At 37.4% G+C, this 20,258-nt stretch overlaps 2 protein-coding genes across 4 annotated transcripts in view; both read left to right on the top strand.

Annotated features, from left to right (window-relative positions):
- The window catches only part of c5 (complement component 5), a 124,905-nt gene that overhangs the window by 81,105 nt on the left and 23,542 nt on the right, over positions 1-20,258 (top strand). For 2 of the 3 annotated variants that reach the window (XM_056236308.1, XM_056236300.1), the window contains exons 5-19: positions 10,593-10,788; positions 10,972-11,125; positions 11,252-11,322; positions 12,449-12,543; positions 12,830-12,912; positions 12,986-13,076; positions 13,717-13,822; positions 13,904-14,039; positions 14,128-14,243; positions 14,334-14,534; positions 15,015-15,209; positions 17,769-17,975; positions 18,067-18,222; positions 18,369-18,495; positions 18,618-18,686. In XM_056236308.1, coding sequence (XP_056092283.1) covers positions 10,593-10,788; positions 10,972-11,125; positions 11,252-11,322; positions 12,449-12,543; positions 12,830-12,912; positions 12,986-13,076; positions 13,717-13,822; positions 13,904-14,039; positions 14,128-14,243; positions 14,334-14,534; positions 15,015-15,209; positions 17,769-17,975; positions 18,067-18,222; positions 18,369-18,495; positions 18,618-18,686 — 2,003 coding nt within the window. Of the gene's footprint in view, positions 1-9,228; positions 9,341-10,260; positions 10,348-10,592; positions 10,789-10,971; positions 11,126-11,251; positions 11,323-12,448; positions 12,544-12,829; positions 12,913-12,985; positions 13,077-13,716; positions 13,823-13,903; positions 14,040-14,127; positions 14,244-14,333; positions 14,535-15,014; positions 15,210-17,768; positions 17,976-18,066; positions 18,223-18,368; positions 18,496-18,617; positions 18,687-20,258 lie in introns of those variants that run through there. The other variant, XM_056236317.1, reaches the window with a different exon arrangement.
- Positions 4,218-8,732, top strand: prdm12b (PR domain containing 12b). Its single transcript, XM_056236406.1, has 5 exons — positions 4,218-4,933; positions 6,601-6,791; positions 6,902-7,057; positions 7,390-7,507; positions 7,671-8,732. The coding sequence occupies exons 1-5, from the start codon at positions 4,711-4,713 to the stop codon at positions 8,093-8,095; spliced, it is 1,113 nt and encodes a 370-aa protein (XP_056092381.1). The 5' UTR covers positions 4,218-4,710; the 3' UTR covers positions 8,096-8,732.

The raw sequence follows: 20,258 nt of genomic DNA, 5'->3' as shown, positions 1-20,258 counted from the left end.
TAAAGAAAAACAATGGGTAATTGTTCTTGAGTCTCATAATTCAGTTTTAAATACTTTATTATTTATATCTTAAATATAGCAGAGCTACATGAATGACTGATAATCAAGTTAATAAAAAAATAAAATCCTACTTTATGGTATTGCTTTTACTGCTTTTTTCTCCATTTTGATTTTCATCTTCAACAGGTTTGTTGCTCTTATAACAATGGTTGCTCCTGGGATCCCTCTTACTATGAACTGTGTCAAATCCGCTGTTGGTGCATATTGTGGTCTTACCCACCGGGAGACCTGTCTCTATCTCCCACTGACTCTGTCAGCAGCTGTTTTCAAATTCTGGTCCTTTTTAGATCGTTCCATGCTTTATTTTCATTATCAATTAGCTTTTAAAATGTACTCAGAAGAATCCTCACTTTATTGATTGTTTATATTTTGTAATCTACTTTAGAGAAAAGATAATACCAGGGCAAATGCCCCTATACAGCACTCATTCCACTTTATAGAATAATCAATCTGTATTGAACACAGAGATCAGTCAACAAATAATACAGTTACTGAAGCTGAAAGAAACTGCTATCATTAACAGCACAACTGTCAGTGAGCATTCAGAGCATGCTGATTGGCTGATCAATGGAGCTATGCAGGTACAGTGTATTATGAATTAAAAAAAATACCATGGAAAGCTTGTTAATTATTTTGTCAGTGTTAATTAGTTGAAAGCTATTAAACCAGCCTTATCTGTTTTCATTTCCAGTGTGCCGACTCTGTGAAAAATGTAAGAATTGGTTTCTCATGGATCTGTCTTAAATGTATTCTCTGTAAAAGATGAATTTATACATATACAGCTTACAACTAAAGGGTAATCTTTAGGTCAAGAAATCATAAGACACAAAGCAGAGGTTAAGGTTTCTTCTGCTCACCTGGCAATATTTGACTGTAATAATTAATAATAACAATATTCTTATTTCACTATGTAATAATATTTATAATAATGTAGCATTTCTGCCATCTGTCTGTAACCTGTGGAACTCTGATACCCAGCATGAAATCTGCCTCCCAGGTTGTTACATTTACTAACTATCTAAAAACATATCTTAGCTATTTGAATGTTTAGCCTGTATTAATGATAATCTTTTAATATCTATTTATTTAAAAATGGGATATTATATATTCAAATTGTGTCGATTAGGATTACATTAACGTCTGAGAATAATGGTGTTGAGTAGTACTTAGTTAATTCCTAATTATTTTAACGCCAAACGACTAATTGAGTCATTCTACAATCTGCACTAGTCTACAACATATAATGTCAACTTCAACTAAAAGGTAAGAATAATATTGGCAGCGCACTCTCTCAATTCATTTATGCAATTTTAAAGAGAAATACTTTTTTTCTTTCCTTGTCAATTTGTTTATACATTTTTATGGGACCGTGTAACAGATAATACACATTTTACTCTCTAAAGTAATTTAGTTACTCATGAAATATAAAGCTATTTCGGTGACCAAAAGACCAGCAGCATTATTACACCACGTTTCTGGACTCAAAACAGGCGTTTAATAATGTCTTAGATAAAACACAAACATTTTACTCTTCATCCAAAGTGTCAATCCACATTAGCGACAGCGAGCCAGATGCTTTGGTCCCTTAAATCTCTCCATGGAAATTGCGCACGTGCTCCTGCACTATACATTGCTCAATAAGAGCTTTGATTTGCACTGTACGAACACAGACGATGAATATGCATAATACTCGCGTGATATTGCTGTCTGCTCTTGGCCACGGTTTCCTTCCACCATTTGGGTGCATTCCCATAAGCACTTGTGTGATGTGACTCGGCTTTTTCGCGTTTTCTGTTTGCTCTCCAGTTCCCCTCTGGTCTCTGTGCTCTATTCACTCCTTAGTCTCAGCTGGTCTAAGTGGGCCAAACCTGAAGAAACCTCTATTTTTGTTTTGTCTTCTCTCTCTTTCAAATAATCAGCCGTGTGCCAAAAGTGTCCCTCTTGTTTTTACGCGTGCCAGTCACCTGCCGTCTGCCTCGCTCCTTCCCTTTCTCAAAGCTTGCTTTTCTCTCTCCAATTCTTTTGACTTTCTGCGGTCTGGATCCCCAATGAGATTCAGATTGGGTACATATTGAGTCCTCTATTGTCCTTCAAGGGCTGTACTACGCTAATTAAATTTTATCCAGCCATATAAAAACCATTTCTCTCCTCCACACTCCCAATTCAGCTTTCTAGCCCAAGTCCTCTCTTTTTCCTAGCCCTAAAAATCCAGTGTTCATTGAGTCAAATCAATAGAAAAACATTTGCAAATCTCCATTATTGTGGGATTTTTGTCTCCTTTCTGTTGTGATAAAAGCACCGCGGAACAGCTTGCAGCTTTGTGCAACCGAGACGCGCGGGACAGACGAAGGCCATGAATGCAAAAGGCATTACGCGCTGTTGCAAGTTTCTTTATCACCCTGTTATTGAAATCACAATTATTTCCACGCCGTCTTTTGCATGTGATTATTTCATGGAATACGGATTTGCCGTCTATTAATTATCATTGCATGCTCTACAAGGTCTGTCGCCACTTGAAACGCAGTTTTTTTTTTTACATTAGTCAGTTACATGTTTTTTTTTTCAATCTAAGAAAAAAGCAAATATTCGCTTTTTTCTTCACAATTGAAGCTTAATATCACTAAGAGGAGACTGTCCCGAATCGACATCTAAAAATGCATGTTGGTCACTATACAGTCGGAACCCCAAATCAATAATCGATACATGCAAAGGAAAGTTCAAATCGCCTGCCACTAGTGTCATTGCACGTTATATCAGCCATATTTCTTGAGACGATAAAATTGTTTTAAAAATGCTTGACTTATGATCAGCCTTGTTGAATTTTATCACTCGATTCCATCACATTTTATCTCTCTTAATTTGCCTCAATTTAAAATACGTATCTTTATACTTCTGTGAACTTTTTTGTCCGATATTAATTGTAACACCCCAGTCTTTCTATAATGAGAAAAAAAGACTGCATCTCTCACCCCATGCAGGTTAAGTTTGCCCTTATTTATGAAACCAATAATAGTGCAATAAAAACAAATCAATCTGTACTTGTGCAAATCCAATTCAGTAGGGAGGGTGAAACCCCTGAAGAAAAAGAGAGAGGGGGGGGGGGGGTTATCCCCCAAAAGCAGCTGTTGAGTCCTAATCTTTTTTCTTGCCCTATCACTCACCTATATTCTCCTCAGCGCTCTCCTCGCATCTCTCTTTGGAAGTTCCCCACTCGCCAGACCCCATCCTTGTCCAGATTTTTCCCCTTGTACTTATCTCAAAGAAAAGAAGAGTGCATGGATGTCAAATTGCCCTCAAAAACACCATGAAAGATTGATTTGCAGCACTTTTCATTCAGCCGGCATTATTTTGAAGAGAGCTGAATAGGAAACCCGCAAGCCGGGGAAGGAATAAAGATGTCCTCCCTGTTGGAAAGGGGGGAAACTGCCCATTTTGTCTCAGTCCATCAACCCTGGAGAAAGAGGGGGAAAGGCAAGAGGCTATTCAGAAAAAAAGCTCATATACACCTCACACAATACTAAAAGACTTTAAATTAACATCCATGAATATTAAATTACTTCGGCCTGAAAAAGATTGAATAAAAGATATACTTGACCCAGACGGCTTTGCATATTTTCGTACTCCAAAGCACATCATTAAAAACTATTCAGTTGGTTTATGCGAATGTAATTTCGATATGATTACAGAGTTCTGTACATTTAAAATTAATAGAGAAGAACAGAAATGCGATATTTGTTGTGTTTTTCAGCTAAATGTGCATTAGATTGGAAATTACACATTAATTTCACATTATCAGTTGTACGATATTTTTTAAATAAATTAGTAATGAATTAATATTTATGACTATAATATGTATGCATATATATTTCATATAATTAATGATCTAATGATGAATGCTGTGGCACAAAAAAAATTGAGAAAACACTTGGATATTTTTAATTCAGTTCCAATCATGAAGAAAATATAGCGGGCAAATAAGAGACAAAAGCCACTAGTTATGTGTATGCCTTTGTTCTCGTTGTCTTGTTTTAGCCTACAAGTTAAATCGCAATTTAAAAGACTGATATAACCTTCTCTAACGAGATAGTTCAGCTAACGTATTTGAATCTGGGTCCCAGTCGTGATGCTGAGAGTCAAGTTTGCTTTTAGGTTTTCCATACCAAAAGTGTTCATCTCATCTCATGTTCATCTCTCAGAAGCAAACAGCTGGAGCGGAGCTCACAGTGTTGAGACCAGGCTTGTTATTTTAGCCAAAACGCGGTTGTTGGATCCTGAACATCAACACACACACATCGCTCCCACTTCTTCCCCCCACCCCCTAAGGAGTAGCCACTCAATAAAGAGTGTGGCGTTTTTTTTCCCTCTGGTTGAACAAGTCTAAAGAACACAAGGGGAGGGTCATTAATAACTAATTACCGTGGGTCAGACCTGACGCATATAAAGCCCACCGGGACCTTGGAAAGACGAAACATATTCTCTCGACACTTAGCAAGAAGAGAGCATATTCACATTTCATTGGCCTCAGACTGAATCATCGATTACATTCGCCTTTTATAACATAGACATTCGGTCTAAATTTTAACAGCAAGGGGGGTGTTTTCGGTTTTTTTAATCGCAGGGATTATTAGTTAAGGGTTTCGCATTTGGCTCATGATGGGTTCAGTGTTGCCTGCAGATGCTCTGGTTCTGAAGGCTGGATTTAAGCAGCAGTCTCTGGCCCTGTCCGACATCATCACTTCAGACATCCTGCACAGTTTCCTGTACGGCCGCTGGAGGAACGTGCTGGGGGAACACCTGTTCGAGGAGAAGACCAGCACTGTCAGCCCCAAAACAGCCTTCACCGCCGAGGTCCTGGCGCAGTCATTCTCCGGAGGTGAGTCCGCAACATTTCACTTTATTCGTTGATTATGGATTCGTCATAGTAAAGCCTAGAGTATTTTGTTGTAAAGCAGTTTTTATATTTTATTTTAACTGCAAACTAGATCTTATCTGAAATTATGTGAAGTTTTATTTATAGCTATGTCATAGGCTATACAATTAATATTAACCTACTTTAACGTGCTTGAAATAACAAAGAAAAAAGTCAAAATAAATGTCTATTTCATAATAATGCAAAAGACACACATGCTTAATTTGGTGGCTTATGACTAATTATGGAAAAACTAATTGAATTAAACAGTGCAAGTGCATCACAGTGCGCAGGTAAAAATACATAATATCAGTCTGGCGCATTCCAGGATGCGAAATGGAGGATCTTAAAAGTAGGCTATTAACTCTTTTTACAGTAGCCTATAGACAGTTCAAAGGCATTTTCAAACATTATAATAACAACACAAGTTTTAAAAGTCTTAAAAGTCATATAAAATAGACGCTTGAGAACAGAAGTCAAGCTCACCTGCCTATATCCAATTTAGGCTAAGTTGCTCATGTTCTGGGACGGCAAAATATAAGTAGGCTACTGTCATTTTGTATTACTTTACTATACATTATTTACATATTTCAAGGAAGTAGGCTAATGATTTTACTGTTTGGTTTAAAACGTCTATATGAGAGTTAACGGATCGCCTCAGACAATTTGGGTTTCGCGAGACGGAATTGAAAGTTTAGCAGAAATTCCTTCGACCCCTTGGAAGTCATTAAATAATTCGCACGTGGTTAGAAGGAGAACATATGTAGGTGAATTATTTTTTTTCTAAATGCATTTAGCTATATCATAACTTCGTTACTTATTGTCACGTTACTTATAAGTCACTTAATGGCAAATTGAAACTCATTTAAATAAGGCCATTAAAATCATGAGGGGAACGTTGTGCTTGACCTGAGAATGTTGCCAGTGAAGCCAGGACGTTAGACAGAGAAAAGCCCGTCATTCATCAGCTCGGGACAGTCTCTCCACACCCCCGCTTTGACACTTTTCTCTCCTCTCAGGCGCATTTAAAGTTTTCCGTCCCGCTGTTAATATGCCGTGAAAGCTGATTCTACCGCTATTCACACCATGTCAAGCAGCTAATCTCCTTTTCTCCGTTTTGTCAGAAATTCCTGGGCCATTTAAAGAAGGTTCTCGTTTCTTTCAGCGCACATTTAGTGCTACAAAGTTTCTGAAAGGATAATGAATACGGAATAAGTTGTTTCTTGCCTATGAATAGCCTCGTCACATTTAAAGCGTAGAAAATTGCTGAATTCTGTGTTTGACATTTATTTGAGTCTCGCCTGAGAGCCGCATTTGAATGATTGCGCATTCCTTTATATTGGCCTATAGCCTAATATAGTTTTACAATACAAACGATTTTTTAAAAATAAGAATATAAATAGAATATTAAAAAATTAGAATATAAAAAAAGCATTTTGTAGGCTACTAAATTTACACTATAACCCATATTTCTTTCAAATTATTCTTTCTTTTGCTACGAACTTGCAAACAGGTTGCGTCATTGCAATTCAAGTTTTGTTTTATTGTATATGTGTCCTGGTTTTTATTAGTTATCTAATCTAAATGTTCAAAATTAACTTCCTACTTTATTTGCCGCTTTCTATCTTCAGAGGTCCAGAAACTCTCCAGCTTAGTGCTGCCAAGTGAAGTCATCATTGCGCAGAGCTCGATCCCTGGAGAAGGACTTGGCATCTTCTCCAAAACCTGGATAAAAGCTGGCACCGAGATGGGACCCTTCACAGGCAGGGTCATTTCACCCGAGCATGTGGATCTCTTCAAGAACAACAATCTCATGTGGGAGGTAGGCAGCGTTCAACAGGTGTCACATGCATGTGCTCGTTTATTTGAAATTTATTCTACTAAAATATCCCAAGTCAGAGACTGATGGCAAGCGTTTTTTGTTGTTCTCAGGTTTTCAATGAAGATGGTACGGTGCGCTATTTCATCGATGCCAGTCAAGAGGATCATCGCAGCTGGATGACTTACATCAAATGCGCGCGCAATGAGCAAGAACAGAACCTGGAGGTTGTGCAGATCGGAAGCAGCATATTTTACAAAGCAGTTGAGGTTCGTTATATACTTTTTTTTCATAATTTGAAATGAATAATATTTGTTTATAATAATAATTTTCTTTACGTCGATGTTCTTACACTGTGCAATATTTTTCCATCTTAGATTCCAACTAAAATTTATTTTTCATAATTTCGACATGACTGAGTTTTTAGAATTTCAACTAGATTTTCTTAAGTAATTAAACTTGGAAAAGTTAAAATTTATTTAAATATTTGAATAGTGTTTTATATAGGCTATGTAAGTGTGTGTGTGTGTGTGTGCATATATAAGTGCTTTTATAAGTGTATATAAGTGTTTTAAATAAATCATTTTTTTTCCATTAACAGACAATACCACCAGACCAAGAACTGCTTGTGTGGTATGGGAATTCCCACAACACCTTCCTGGGTATCCCGGGAGTCCCTGGCATAGAGGATGAACAGCAGAAAACTAAGACTAAAAATGGTGAGTAATTCAGTGGCTATAGGGCTTTGGGTGAGTTTCAGTCTAAGAAAAGACTGATCTCACAGCTCAATAGCTTTAGTTAAAACTCCATTAGCATCTGATTTTTAAAGTACCTGACCTTTTAGCTTCTGTCTTCTGACCGAGCTCTATCCTCTCCCCACAGATGATTTCCACCTGTGCGACACCTCCTCTGCTGCCTCTCTCGCCGCCGCCAGCCGCATGCGCTGCGTCATCTGCCACCGCGGCTTCAACTCCCGCAGTAACCTGCGCTCCCACATGCGTATACACACACTGGACAAGCCCTTCGTCTGCCGTTTCTGCAACCGTCGCTTCAGCCAGTCATCCACTCTCCGTAACCATGTGCGCCTCCACACAGGAGAGCGCCCCTACAAGTGCCACGTCTGCCAGAGCGCATACTCCCAGTTGGCAGGGCTGAGGGCGCACCAAAAGAGCGCCAGGCACCGGCCGGCCAACACAGGGTCTGTAGTGGGCCTGCAGACCCACTCACCCCCACCTCCACCTCCTCAGATGGCACAGGTTCCTCACCCGGTCTCCCTGGTGCATCACATTCCTACCATGGTGCTATGAGATGCATGAAGCATCTCAGATGTTTGCAATCTCACAGGCTGTTCTTCAGTGCAGAAGTATGTCTATGCCAAGCAGGCCCTGAGTACTCTCACCTTTAGTGGATGCTTTGTAGTTCCTTAGAGGTGAAGAAGTGGTCAGATATGATGAACGACCCCTGCAGAACTCTGAAGTGAAAGCACTGAAGTGAAAACAATGGCCATGGAAGGGCTGTTTCGTATGTTCATGTTGAATTCTTACCATTGCCAGAACTACACGCACTGATGGCTCTAGTGCATATGTTCCGGCAGATAACTGCCACATTATATCTGATCAGACATTGTCATTTATGTTGATCGGTAGTCAGTGTATATTTTATTCATTTCTGCATGCAAATAGTATTGTTTTGTCCCATTCAACTAAGGATAAAGCCCCATCACCCGATTCGCTTTAGACACTATAATGGATCCACTGGGATCAAGCACCACTTAGTGACCGATTTGTGTCACTGCAGTCCAATCAGAGCATGTTTATTGTGAATGAACAATATGAAGTATGTAAAGGAATGTACATATGATTTGAAGATTTACTTCCAAAAACAAGGAATAGTCACTTTATCTGTGTATGTATGTAAAGCTTAAAGTATTATTACAAAACTTGGTTCTATTATATTATGTATACTATGTTTGCTTATATAAAATTATTTGGGTATTCACTTGTATGCTCAATAAATAATTATCAAATAATCCCATATTTTTGTCACTTTTTATTGATTAATAGTGCTACCATAAAAAATCTACAGGAGGGCTGTGACCTTCTTTTTTTGTGGTTCAACAACTCATTGAGCAACCAGAGTCAGACTGATGTCCAGATGTTACCAGAATTGCACAATAACAAAACATCTCTTGAAAAGCAAACATCTGAAATCCCTTTTTAGCAGTAGCTAAACAGAGATTGTTTACCTCTACTTGTAACTTGCACAATGACTGAGCAAACTCTACATCGATATGAGCGTTGCACAATCAATCGTTAAAACTTTTCTACCAGAACAGTGAAACATTTTCTAGTCATCATATTTGGACAATAGCTATTCTTTCTAAACTAGAGCTAAAAAAAATATTTCAATTACCTCTTACATTTTACCTCTAATTACAAATTACCTCTTTCAAAAGACAGTTGAGTTAATAAGTAGGCTAACTGATAAGTAACCAGATATTGATTTGGATGACAATAAAAACTAGCAAATGCCTGACCTCTTTTTTCTTTAAGGCGAGACACTACAGGTGAATAGGGTAATTTTTTTAACTAGCAGATATCACCATGAAACTTTCCCAGTTGATTACCTACATTAAGATGAGAAAAAAATGTATTACAAGTTTTCTGTAATTTAATGTTTAAATATGCAAATTAGGCATTGTCTAATTAAATATGCACAAATTTGCATATATTTCAAAAAATGAAATCTGAGTATTGGATAAAGCCAGGTTCAAAATTATTTTTTCATTGTGTTCACATATTAGATGGGAAAAAAATTACAGAGGGATTTATGGATATCTACTTTTGTTATCCTGTAAATCAGAATATACTGTCAATAGCCTTAAAAAAATGATTTTTGCCATGTTTTTTGGAATAAAATGTTATATAAATCGGGCTAGGAATAATATATTTACAAATCCCTCTGTAAATGTCTTCATAATATAACTAGGTACAAGACTGGAAAGTTTGGTGTATATAGGTGCTACCGAAGTGGAGATTTCGGACTTTGAGTATGAGAGAAAGGTCATTTTGAGAAAACGGGCTTTAAAGATTTAGCATCAGCCAATGAGATTGCGCATTTGCGCCCTTTTACTTTCACGATTGGTTGCTGATAAAAAGGAAATGACCATATTTGGATTCGACAACATTGTACAGGAGAGAGAGAGCTTTCTAACAGTGTGTGTGATGACAGGGTGCAGATCGCGATAGCGGAGCAACGGATGATTTACAACGCCAACTTTTGATGAATTTATGAGAAATCTACAGACGCAAACAGACAAAGTGTAGTAAAATAAAGACCTAAATGTGTATTTCAGACTTTTTTTCACCACAAGTCTGAAAGAAGACATGTTTTTGAAGACAAATATCCCGAAATCTCAAAATTGACCAGTGAAAAAAAAACGAAGTTTTTGCCTGCCGTGTCTCGCCTTAAGGAGCAAACTGTCTATAATGGCACGTTTATTTTTGTTCTGTATAGGCCTACTTCATCTCTTCGTCTGCATTACAGTTCAGGAAAATGTGTAAGTTACAATTTACATCTTTTAAAAATTCTACAGTACAGGAATGGTAGCCTACTGGACTGTGTTGTCAAAGCAGCACTGTAAACTAAATGGGAAAACTCCCTAACATCAAGAAAAGCATAGCTGTGTGAGATTGGGAGCGAGTTATCCCTCATGTTTGTCTGAAATTAGGCATTCATGTTTTATATAAACTTATGTTTTTCGCATCTGCCACTGAAACAGACCGATGTTGTCTTGTTTTACAGATACTTAATCACTGCACCTAAAACCCTGCGTCTCGATGCTTCAGAAAATGTTGTGGTGCAGTTGTTTGGTTATGACCAGGAAATTATAGTAAATCTTTACCTGAAGAACACACTGGCACCAGGTTATAAAGAATATGCATCTCAGTCCCTGAAGCTCAACGCCGCGAATAACTATCAAGCTTCGGCTACTTTACGGGTAAGACTGCAAAGTTAAAGGACTTTAGAAGATAGTTTTTGTTTGAAATGTTTCACTTAGGCTAAATGTGTTATTATTCACAATTCCGAAACATATGGAAAGTTTTAATAAGCAAAATAGATGTTTTTATGAATGATATTCTGCCGGTAAAATAGGCCTATACCGCCCTTTTCTTTTTCCCAGATCATGCCTATAGATTTCCCAAACGCGGACAGATATGTCTACCTCCAGGCGATTTCCTCTGCTTTCACTGCATTTGAAAAAATCCCTGTTACTCCTGTCAACGGGTTTCTCTTTATTCAGACTGACAAGCCGCTATACACACCCGAACAAGAGGGTCAGTATGATACGAATCTCTCTTGCGTGTTTGAGCGAGAGTTTAAGTATGGAGAGAAATATGCTGTGAGTAAATGAAAGAGACAATCACTTCAAAACCATCTTTTGAACCTATTTGCTTTCTTAGTACAAGTGCGTGTTTACTCCCTCAACGAGGAGCTGAGGAAATCTAGACGGACCGTCACCCTTACATTCGTGGTGAGTTTCTCTCTTCACAGTGGGGACGGTTGCAACACGGCTTATTTGAGCTAGAGAGTTCATATTATATTATTGACATTCATATTATTACATATGTAATATAACATGTGGCCTACACAGTTTTTTAATTTCAAGTTAAAAAGTATTTTTTTTTTCATACTGTCTGTTTGCGTGAAGCATTATAAAGTCATATCATTTTTATCAGTGTTTTCTTAGCTTCTAAAAGGCATAGCTAGCATGTGTCAAAAAGCTATTGTGTCAAGCTAACATAGCCCGTTTTATCCTGGCTGTCAGTAGGGACAGTTGCAAGCCTTATCACAACATTGATGTAAAACCTTGTCATAACATAACACATTTATAATTTTATGTATTAATAAAGAAACCCCTGTTAATAGTCAGGTATCTTCCCTTTTTTATTGAAGTAAACAGTTTTTATTTAAGTAAAAAATCAGACTAGGCATACATTTGATCTGTGTGCCACAAGAGATGAAATGCACAACAGATAGGGGTGTCCCTCTGTTCTGATGTCAGTGAAGCATGAAGGCAGGACACTGAGGTCTGAGGCAAAAGACTGTGCAATTTGCCACATAACCTTGCAAGAATATAGAAATATATTGTAACATTCACTTAAACACACACAGTCCTGTAAGTTTTCACAAAGGTTCATAAGTATTATTAAAATTCTATTGATTTTGATTTAAGAAAATTATTTTTTAGTACAAATTTATTGTAATAATTGACCAAAACCTGGTTGTTACTTGAAAATGTTTTGTTTTCCCTTTTACTCTTTGTACAGTCAATTTAACTTAGTGAAAATCCTGTCTGTTAAAGAATGATTTTATTACATTTTAATGAATGTTGCAACTGCCCCTGTGAACTGCTGCAACCGTTATTTGACTTTGCAACATTGACTTTGTCTATTCAAGTATAAATTGTACATATATTATCATATGTACACATGTTGTAGCAGTGTGAGTTGCTGACATATTTTGGCTTTCCAAATACAAGCAGTCTGAGAAACACAAGGAAATGCAAAAAGTGTTGCAACTATCCCCACTCTCCCCTGCTTCGCATGAATTATGATTTTTTCTGTGTGAACCTTGTTAATGTTTTCAATTAATTTTAGGACCCTGATGGTATCAAGGTAGAGATTATTGATATGGCAGACATCAATGGAGCAAAACCACTTCTTCCACCATTCAAAATACCTTTAAAGCCGACGTAAGACCAATTAAGTCTATTATAATTAGGCTGTTTAAATGATCTGATGTTTAAATTATTATTTGGAATAATAGTGATATTCTGCTGAAGACTAGCTAACTGGACTGTATTGTACTGTACTATACTGTACTGTACTGTAAAAAACCTCATCAACCAGGTGATGTTTGTTAAGAAAGGAAGTTTTACTGGTTAAGATAATTATAAGCCTGCATGCAGTGTTTTCATTCGTTTTTTGTTTTTTTTTCACTCTGCATCATTTTTTTATTCACAACGCAAATCTCATCAGTTATGGAATATGGAAAATTGAGGCCACCTATGCCGACACTTTTAAAACAACTGCCACTGCTGAGTTTGAGGTCAAAGAATACGGTAAGACCAACATTTCAGGTGTTATGTAGACATTTAGAGTTCATGAAATCTGAAATCAAGGTATGTTTCTCAGTGCTGCCCAGTATTTCAATCCACATTGAGCCTGAATCCAACTATATCAGCGAAGAGAACTTTGAGTCTTTCCAGCTGAAGATTTCAGCCAAGTATGTTTTTCCTTTTTTATTTCACATTATATACATTACCGTTTAAAAGTTTAGGGTCAGTATTGTTTTTATATTGCTAGTTATTTTAAGGAAATTAATAATTGTGTTTAGCAAGGATGCATTAAATTGATCAAAAGTGATAGTAAAGACTGTTTTGCATTGTTACAAGAAATTAATGTTTCAAATAAATGGTGTTCTTTTGAACTTTCTGTTAATCAAAGAATATTAAAAAAGATCACCTTTTCCACAAAAAATATTAAGCAGGACAACTGTTTTGAACATTGATAATAACAAGAGATGTTTCTTGCGCAGTAAATCAGAATATTATTGAAGGATTATTATTCTGATGGATCCTGTGACACTGAAGACTGTAATATCTGCTGAAAATTCAGCTTTGCCATCACAGGAATACATTACATATTTAAAAAATATTAAAATATAGTAGTAATATTTCACAATATTAATGTTTTACTGTATTTTTGATCATATAAATACAGCCTTGGTGAGCATAAGAGTCTTTCGAAAACATCAAAAAAATCTTACCAACCCCAAACTTTTAAAACTGTATATTCAGTTCAGTTGCTGACAATTCATATATTTGCACTTAAATGTTTAAATATGTGTATATTTGTGCTGACAGGTATGTCCATGGAACTCCAGTTAGTTTGGCGGATATGTTCTTGATGTTTGGATACAGTTCTCCAGAAGAAACCGTCATGATACCAGCAACATATACAAGATATATGGTAAAGTCAGTGTTCCAGTCAACTAAACATCATTTAATGATTAATTGCAGAGGATATATTTGTTTTTGGCTTTTGTTATAGCTGATAAATGGAAAGGAAGAAGTCAACTTAAACATCAAGACAGCTTTGTCATCCATGCCCAATGGGCCTCAACGTCTGAGTGACATGAAAGAAAACAGCTTTCTTCGTGTGACAGTTTTACTGCAAGAGACAACTGGTAGGTCTAGTTAGTTTCACCAAAACAGGAGTGCATTATCCTGAATCAAAATATCAAGCAAACCAGTTTGACACCTCTTCATTGTCAGGTGGTATCTCCCAGGAGGCAGAGCTCTCAAGTGTAAAATTTGTAGAAACTCCGTTTACCCTGAGTCTGAGCGCAACCCCTCCTTTCATAAAACCGGGTCTACCATACGGCATGAGAGTAAGAAACCTGTCTCCTCAAGTAGATTTATGGTATTTGAACAAGCATAAATATATGTTTCATCCATCTGAATATTTTGGGGACCCATAGGTCTTGGTGAAGGATCCTTTGGGTAAACCAGTGAAAGGTGTGTCAGTCAAGATAAGGGCAACAATAACTACAGCTGACAATGAACTGGAGGACTTCAAATTTTTAGGGCACCAGGATACAATGACAGTGATGAGTCGGGGAGATGGAATTGCTTACTTCATCTGTAACATACCTGATAAAGTGAAAGAAGCTGAATTCACTGTGAGTAAAACTGTGGCCAAGAGTAGGTTAAAATTACAGAGACAACTGTTTAATCATTTAATTATTTATTTAGAATTATAATATGATATACAGGTGAAACTCGAAAAATTAGAATATCGTGCAAAAGTTCATTTATTTCAGTAATTCAACTTAAAATGTGAAACTAATATACATCATTACATGCAAAGTAAGATGTTTCAAGCCTTTATTTGTTATAATTTTGATGATTATGGCTTACAGCTTGTGAAAACCCCAAATTCTAAATTAGAATATTGTGAAAAGTTTTCATAAGCTGTAAAACATAATCATCAAAATTATAACAAATAAAGGCTTGACATATCTCACTTTGCATGTAATGAGTCTATATAATATTAGTTTCACCTTTTAAGTTGAATTACTGAAATAAATTAACTTTTGCACGATATTCTAATTTTTCGAGGTTCACATGCTAAATGCACATTGATATTGTACTCATTTCAGTTTGAGACAGAAGATCCACGTTGGAGTCAGGCTCCACTCAAACTAAAGGCTGAATCATATATTTCTGTCAATCATCGTTACCTGTACATCGATTTACATCCTGACTCCTCGGTAGTTGAAGTTGGACGGTACATTAACATCGATGTTTTCTTTCATTATCGTGACTACCTTTCTCTGAAGACTTTCAGCTACCAGGTAAAATAATAATTATATATATATATATATATATATATATATTGGGTCATCTGAATGATCCACTGTTGTCACTACAGATTTCAACTGTATCTAATTTTTCTCTTATGTGACAACATATTTAGATATTATTTTGAGGCTCACATTTGTTTCTCTAAAACATTTTTTAAACATATTTCTCTAATTATTTTTAAACAGTTTTTTTTTCATTGCTGTTATGTAAAGACAGTTCAAAAGTTTGGGGTCAGTGAAATTTCTTGATGTTTTTAAAAGAAGTATCTAATGCTCAACAAGACTACATTTATTTGATCAAAAATAGATCAAAACAGTAATATTGTAAAATATTATTACAACTCTTTTCTATTTTAATGTTTTAAAATGTAATTTATTCCTGTGATGGCAAAGATGTATTTTTGCTAGTCGTCAGTGTCACATGATCCTTCAGAAATCATTCTAAAATGCTGATTTGCTACTTATGAAACATTTCTTATTATTGAAGACAGTTGTGCTGCTTAATAGATGTGATTTTTTTCAGTAGTCGATGAATAGAAAGAAAAGTATTTATTTCAAACAGAAATCTTTTGTATCATCATAAATATCTACACTGTCACTTTTAATATAAGCAATCATTTCTTGCAGAAAAAAAATCATACTGACTCTTTGACTCAATGACAATCTTTTGAACAGTAGACATAATAGATATTATGTACTTGTAAGGATCCACTGGAGGCAAGTTGTAGCGAGAGAACCCAAGTGCAGTTTATTCAAAATAACACATAACAAGATCAAAACATAAAACAAAGCATGACGTGGCATGAAACAAAAAACGTGGACATAGACTTACTCAGTGGTCACAGGAAACAATACTTGACAAAGACACATGGCAAACATGAGGGCTTAAATACACAAGACTAATGACAAGACAAGGGACACCTGTGAACAATGAACAGACTATTATCCAATGACAAGACACATGGCAAGATCACATGACAAACAGGGAATCACATGACAGACATGGAACATGACATGAACAAACCAAAACGTGACAGTACTAAACAATTTTTTTTATAGCTACTTAATAATTAGCTACTTGTAATTTTGTTGTGGAGTAGCCTATAATTATGTATTGCTTATGAATTAATTGACTAATTTAATGTACAGTACCTGTCAAAAGTTTGGACAAATTTAAATATTTTATGTTTTTGAAAGGAGTTATACCAAGGCTGCATTTATTTAATAAAAAAATACAGTAAAAACAGTAATACTGTGGAAATATTATTACAAATAAAAATAACTGTTTTCTATTTTAATATCTTTTAATGTAAATTATTCCTGTGTTGGCAAAGCTGAATTTTCAGCATCATTACATCATTACAGTTTTCAGTGTCACATGATCCTTCAGAAATTCTTTCAGGATTCTTTGATGAATAGAAAGTTCAATGAAAAGCATTTATTTGCATTATTAAATTTATTTATTAACTTTATTCAAGCATTTATTAAATAGAAATATTTTATAACATTATAAATGTCTTCACTGTCACTTTTGATCTATTTAATGCATCCTTGATGAATACAAGTATTCATTTCTCTCTCTTTTTTATTCTTACCAAAAAATCTTTGAATGGGATCATGGTTTCCACAAAATGTTAAGCAGAAAAAAATTGTTTTCAACATTGATAATAATAATAATCATAATAATATACGTTTCTTGCAGAAAATCAGCATGATTTCTGAAGGATCATGTGACACTATAGACTGGAGTAATGATGCTGAAAATTCAACTTTGCATCACAGGAATAAATTACATTAATATTTCCCAATATTACTGGTTATACTGTATTTTTGATTAAATAAATGCAGCCTTGGTAAGCATAAGAGGCTTTGTTCAAAAACATTAAAAACATTTAATGTTCAGTTCCCAAACTTTTGACAGATACTGTAACATATTATACATTACATTATATTTGTAAGTATTTTAAATGGTATCCTACGGAGCCCCACTAGTCCCACTTTGTCAAGAAAATGTATTATAACTATCTCGTGGCCTCAAGATAAGTAACTCATGGCCTCAAGATAGTAACTCGTGGCCTCAAGATACTATCTCGTGGCCTCAAGATAGTAACTCGTGGCCTCAAGATACTATTTTGTGGCCTCAAGATAGTAACTCGTGGCCTCGAGATACTATCTTGAGGCCACGAGATACTATCTTGAGGCCACAAGATACTATCTTGAGGCCACGAGTTACTATCTCGAGGCCACGAGTTACTATCTTGAGGCCACGAGATAGTATCTTGAGGCCACGAGTTACTATCTTAAGGCCACGAGTTACTATCTTGAGGCCACGAGATAGTATCTTGAGGCCACGAGTTACTATCTTGAGGCCACGAGTTACTATCTTGAGGCCACGAGATAGTATCTTGAGGCCACGAGTTACTATCTTGAGGCCACGAGTTACTTATCTTGAGGCCATGAGATAGTTATAATAATTTTTTTTTGACAAAGTGGGACTAGGGGGGCTCCATAGTATCCATCTTAATGCATTATAAGTATTTTTTTTTTTAGATTATTTCCAGAGGAAAAGTTGTGAATTTTGCCACAGTTAAGCGTGTCAGTGAAAAGAGACAGAGCCTTAACATTAAGATCACCTCTGACATGGTGCCGTCTGCTCGGCTTCTGGTGTACTACGTCCTGCATGGAGAGGAAAAAGCGGAACTGGTGGCAGACTCTGCGTGGATTGATGTGAAGGCTAAATGTGTTAACAATTTAAATGTAATGCCTTTTTATCTGTCATCAATATTTGTGATGTGTTTTATGTTATTTATGAATAGTGAAATCATGACTTCATTGGAATATATTCCAGGTGGACATATCAACTCTCAACTCACAGTATAAACCCAAAGATAAACTTGAATTAAGAGTGTCAACTAAAACTAAAGAGGAGTCACTCGTGGCTTTTTCTGCTGTAGATACGGCCTTGTACAACCTAAAATCTAACGACAAAGACCCTCTAAAAAAGGTAAAATAGCAGACTTGTTCAAAAAGATGGTCTATATGGTCAGCTTTTTTATGTTTTTTTTTTTGTGCTTTTAAAGACACAAACTTATCTTAAATTAAGGTGATGATAAAAATGAGTGATGATATGTGTTGTTTCTATTGTTGCAGGTGCTACAACATGTTGAGCGAAGTGACTTGGGTTGTGGAAGAGGAGGAGGCAAAAATAATGCTGATGTGTTGGACCGTGCTGGCCTTATGTTCATCACCAACTCAAACGCCAAGGCCCCTAGTGCAGGTACATGCTCACGTGTAAAGTTAATGAGCGAGTGTGACTCATTACATTAAAACATCTCAATAGAGGACGTGATAATTTGCTGAAACACTGGCAAATGTATTTTCTTTTCTTCTTTTTTTTAGGGGGGGCCTGCTCAGACATAGTTAGGCAAAAACGTTCACCTGTACTGGGGCAAAGTTTTGAAGCAAAGGGTCTGTATGCAAGCATTTTGTTTAAAAACTAACAGTATGCGCTAATAACGTCTCGATTACGTATGTAACCCTCGTTCCCTGAAGGAGGGAACGGAGATGTAGTCGACGTGTCGACTGATTGGGATTACGCTTAGAGAGCCTGTCATTTTCGAGTACTATTAAAACGAGCCAATGGAATTGGCGTGCGTGACTTGGATCACACACTCCACCCCCGCGGCGCGGGTATAAATACGGAAGTGGATGCACGCACTAGTTGTTTTTCGCAGAGGAGCCGAGCGTAATTCGGAGTCAGCGGTGGTCCAGCAATAGTGGTGACGGGACTACGTCTCCGTTCCCTCCTTCAGGGAACGAGGGTTACTAACGTAACCGAGACGTTCACTTTCAGTCGCTCACGTTCGACGTAGTCGACGTGTCGTCTGATTGGGATCCCAATTAAAACGCCATCTAGTGCTGCCACCTTCCAGTGCCTAGACAAAAGCCTCCAGATCCCCCCGCAATTTAAGGCGGGGAAGGGACAGAGCTTAGGCCAGGGAAGTCACTGCTGTTCCTACAGAACGACTGGGAAAACGTTCCCTGTACATGGAAGGAAGGGACGCTGCGAAAGCCACATCCTGCCCGAAGGGAGGTAACATGTGGAGAATACACATATGAACTGGGCGGATGACCGGGCAGTACATCATATGGAATGTCACTGGGGTGGCTCCAGCCTAAGACAGGGGGGAGACTCAACCGGACAGTGACGGCAGAGCAGGCTCTTCCGAGGGAAGACACGGGCTCGCCGCAGGGAGCAGATCCATGGAAGAATACACATATGGGACCGCCGTAGGGATCACAGCATATGGACCCAGCCTAACACAGGTTCCACAGTGCATACGAGTGACAGGCCTGGCTTCGGACGTTTCGCCCACGTCCGTTGCCGAAGGGTATGGAGGAACTCGACAGGATTCGGCTAAAAAGGGGAACTCAACTGGAGCAAGAATTGCACTCGTATCCAGGCCATAGTAGGGGAATGGCCCAGCACGCCGACACAACTGTAAGCCGGCTTACAGTGAAACTGGCTTCAAGTGAAGGGAGCCCACGGGAAGCAGCGGTTCGACACATAGGCTATTTTTCTAGCGAACGTGATGGGTGTCGCCCAGCCCCTAACTCTATTAACGTCTGTTGAGCGAGGCACTCTGTGTCAATGCCTAGGAAGGGGTGAGCACGTGCACCTTGGGAAAACTTTCTTACCAAGATGAACGCAACCACATGTAGTGGGCATCATGATGTGCGTCAAGAAAACAGAGGCAGCACCATCTATTGAGGGTGAAGGAACAGTCTACTCCAAACCATCTTGCAGGAAAGAGAGCACTGAAATGACCGAGCGCTCACAGCATCTCCTCACGGAGAGAAGACTCATTCAACGAGAAGACTCGTTCCACTTCTAATTAGCGAAGCACAACTTCCTCCTTTTAGGAAAATCACTGAACTTGAGCAGGCAACAATGAATCGCGTAGCCGCTTTCTTAGAAGGCTCACTATGGAACGCATTTCTGCGGAGCCCCGGGGTCAGCTGAGAGCCAGTGTCTGTCCA

The sequence above is a fragment of the Rhinichthys klamathensis genome, unplaced genomic scaffold (assembly GCF_029890125.1).
Source record: "Rhinichthys klamathensis goyatoka isolate OS25496 unplaced genomic scaffold, OSU_Roscu_1.1 h1tg000019l_1, whole genome shotgun sequence".
Taxonomy (NCBI): Eukaryota; Metazoa; Chordata; class Actinopteri; order Cypriniformes; family Leuciscidae; genus Rhinichthys; species Rhinichthys klamathensis.
Note: the sequence above shows the minus strand (reverse complement) of the source record. Positions and strands in the feature narration are given on the sequence as shown.

Excerpts from the sequence above, each read along its gene's own strand:
- prdm12b (XM_056236406.1), top strand. The coding sequence starts at position 4,711 with ATGATGGGTTCAGTGTTGCCTGCAGATGCTCTGGTTCTGAAGGCTGGA. Across the intron at positions 6,792-6,901 it reads ACAACAATCTCATGTGGGAG|GTTTTCAATGAAGATGGTAC; the intron begins GTAGGCAGCGTT and ends TGTTGTTCTCAG. Across the intron at positions 7,508-7,670 it reads GAAAACTAAGACTAAAAATG|ATGATTTCCACCTGTGCGAC; the intron begins GTGAGTAATTCA and ends CTCTCCCCACAG.